This window comes from Dreissena polymorpha, chromosome 9 (genome assembly GCF_020536995.1).
Source record: "Dreissena polymorpha isolate Duluth1 chromosome 9, UMN_Dpol_1.0, whole genome shotgun sequence".
Lineage (NCBI taxonomy): Eukaryota > Metazoa > Mollusca > Bivalvia > Myida > Dreissenidae > Dreissena > Dreissena polymorpha.
Window position 1 is genome coordinate 52,535,082 of NC_068363.1, and position 2,255 is coordinate 52,537,336.

The 2,255-nt window shown below is 35.7% G+C and overlaps 1 protein-coding gene across 1 annotated transcript; it reads right to left on the reverse strand.

Annotated features, from left to right (window-relative positions):
* Positions 1-436: 436 nt before the first annotated feature.
* Positions 437-1,514, reverse strand: LOC127844815 (acetylcholine receptor subunit beta-type acr-3-like). The gene has a single exon (XM_052375326.1). The coding sequence runs from the start codon at positions 1,479-1,481 to the stop codon at positions 459-461; it is 1,023 nt and encodes a 340-aa protein (XP_052231286.1). The 5' UTR covers positions 1,482-1,514; the 3' UTR covers positions 437-458.
* Between the last annotated feature and the right edge of the window lie 741 nt (positions 1,515-2,255).

A 2,255-nucleotide genomic window follows, 5' to 3' on the forward strand; every position in this document is an offset into this window, starting at 1 on the left:
TTCATTATTGGGAGATATATGTATTTTTAAATAAAGGTTGTCACGTGTCATTGAAGTCACTGCATTAAGCATGAACTATTCACATTAAGAGAGCTGGGTTCTCGTATACTTTTAAAGTATAAGTGCAAATAAAGTTTCTGACAACAATAATAATAATGTGCATTCAAAAAGTTCAAACAATCACAAAAATGAACAGTAAAATCATACGATACATTCTTAATGATATTGAATGATTCTATGCATCAGTAAATTAAATACGCAAAGTTTTCCATTAAATTAGTAAAACATATCAATATAAGCCATACAAGGTTTTACGTTGTTACATCTTTTTTATTGAAAGAAAACGGTGTATTAAAATTTACCGTGTTACTCATTCAATAATATAAAGAAAAACACATGAGATTATTGTGTATCTCTGTTTAATAAATGTGTCATTTTTACTTGGCAGGCTGAAACAATTAATAATGAGAGGCAAAGCTTAAATAAAATAAGAAAACAATTGTCAAAAGAATTGAAAATGGAGTTAGAGTATAGAAGCATATGGTGTCCAATGCATTACTGATGTCAGGCCATTTTATTTCTTTTGCACCAAGGTTTTGTTCATCGGCCACCAACTCGCTTTTCTTTGCAGACTCAATATTTATTATTTTAACCCCATCCCTACGAATTTCATCACTTGTCCCAATACGATTTTCTTTTGTTTTACAACAAAATGCAAAACTAGACAATTTAAAGATAGTTATATAGTTTTTGTGTATTTTAATGTCATCAGATCTGTGGTAAAGCATTAAGTTTAAGATAGAAAGTATTAGTACTTTAATACTGAACATCACAAGTAGGAAAACGAACACGGCCATAAGTGATGGTGGCGTAGCTGTTTTGGGAATTATGTCAGAAACTATGGCGAGAAACGTCGTCATTGTCAGCATAAGCGTGATTGAAAATCCAACTCTTTCTCCAGACTCGGCGGGCAGTAAAAACACCATTACGCTGGAAATTCCAAGGAACGTTATCGGCAATATCAATGTCAGGACGCAAAACGTTGACTCTCGTTTAAGCTTGAACGAATATCTGATTACACTAAAATTCAGTCTCGTAAGGGTCGTTGCCGAAAGTCCCTCCAGTGTCCATTCGCTATTGGGCACAAAATTGTCCTGGTTAAATAATAAATGATGTAACTGCACCTCTTCAGCGGTAAAGTCAAGGTTTATAAACTCTATTTCACAAGTCTGTTTATCAAATGGCCAAAACTTCATATTGAATCTACATGAACTTTCCCATACTTCACCTGGCGCCCATTCAGCGTTGCCGTTCGCTTGAATTTTTATTCGTTGACGAAAGCCTCCCGCCACTGTAAACTTATTTGGTGTTGCAAGCAAAAGACTCGGGTGCCAAATTTCCTCTTCTTTGAAATGTACCTTTTGTATATTGTTGTAATTTGCTGGATCCCATGTCATTATTTCGTCAGTCCAAAAACACATTGGTTAAAATGTAGCTTGAATGAGCCCTAACACGGGATCAAGGTCTGGAACAGCAAACAATGTGAGGGCGATGTTCACTCGTATAATTGTCGACGAATTTTTAACTGGCGCGGTATCCGGATTGTAGTCGTCTAAAAGATCCGCCTTCAATTTGTTGATAGCTTCATATGTCGTTCCATTAGAAGTCGAGAATTCCGTAATTGTGCACACACAAAGCAATATTATTTTTACAATCATTTTCTTATTGTTACAGTCAAATTGGAAAAGTCAGTGTACAAACGATGACAGCGTGCAATTTACGATCGTATTCGTTTGACCGAAAAAAATTAAGACATGCATGCATTAACTACATGACAAGTAACTGAATCCTTTATAAATTACTGATTTAAAAGCACTCTTAATACTTTTGCCGATATCTGACATCGCTTATTCGTTTATGATCGGTTTGTCAAGTGTGACGACTTTTATACCTCTGGTATCGGATAGTTATGGGATACGTATCACAGAATCCATATTTAGCAAATAATTCGGGTATTAATGCGTTCCTTGCCACAGTGTTAAAAATGTATGCTACTTTATCGATAATAATAATTTCGGAAAAATAGTTAAGCATTTTAGTCGCGTTCTGGGACGACACTTTCCGCCTGCACAAGATTTTCGGTAAGAAGGGACTTCCTTTAAACGAACAATACCATAAAAGCGGAAAGTGTCGTCCCTGGTTAGCCTGAGCAGTCAGCACAGGCTAATCTGGGACGAAACTTAACGCACATGCAT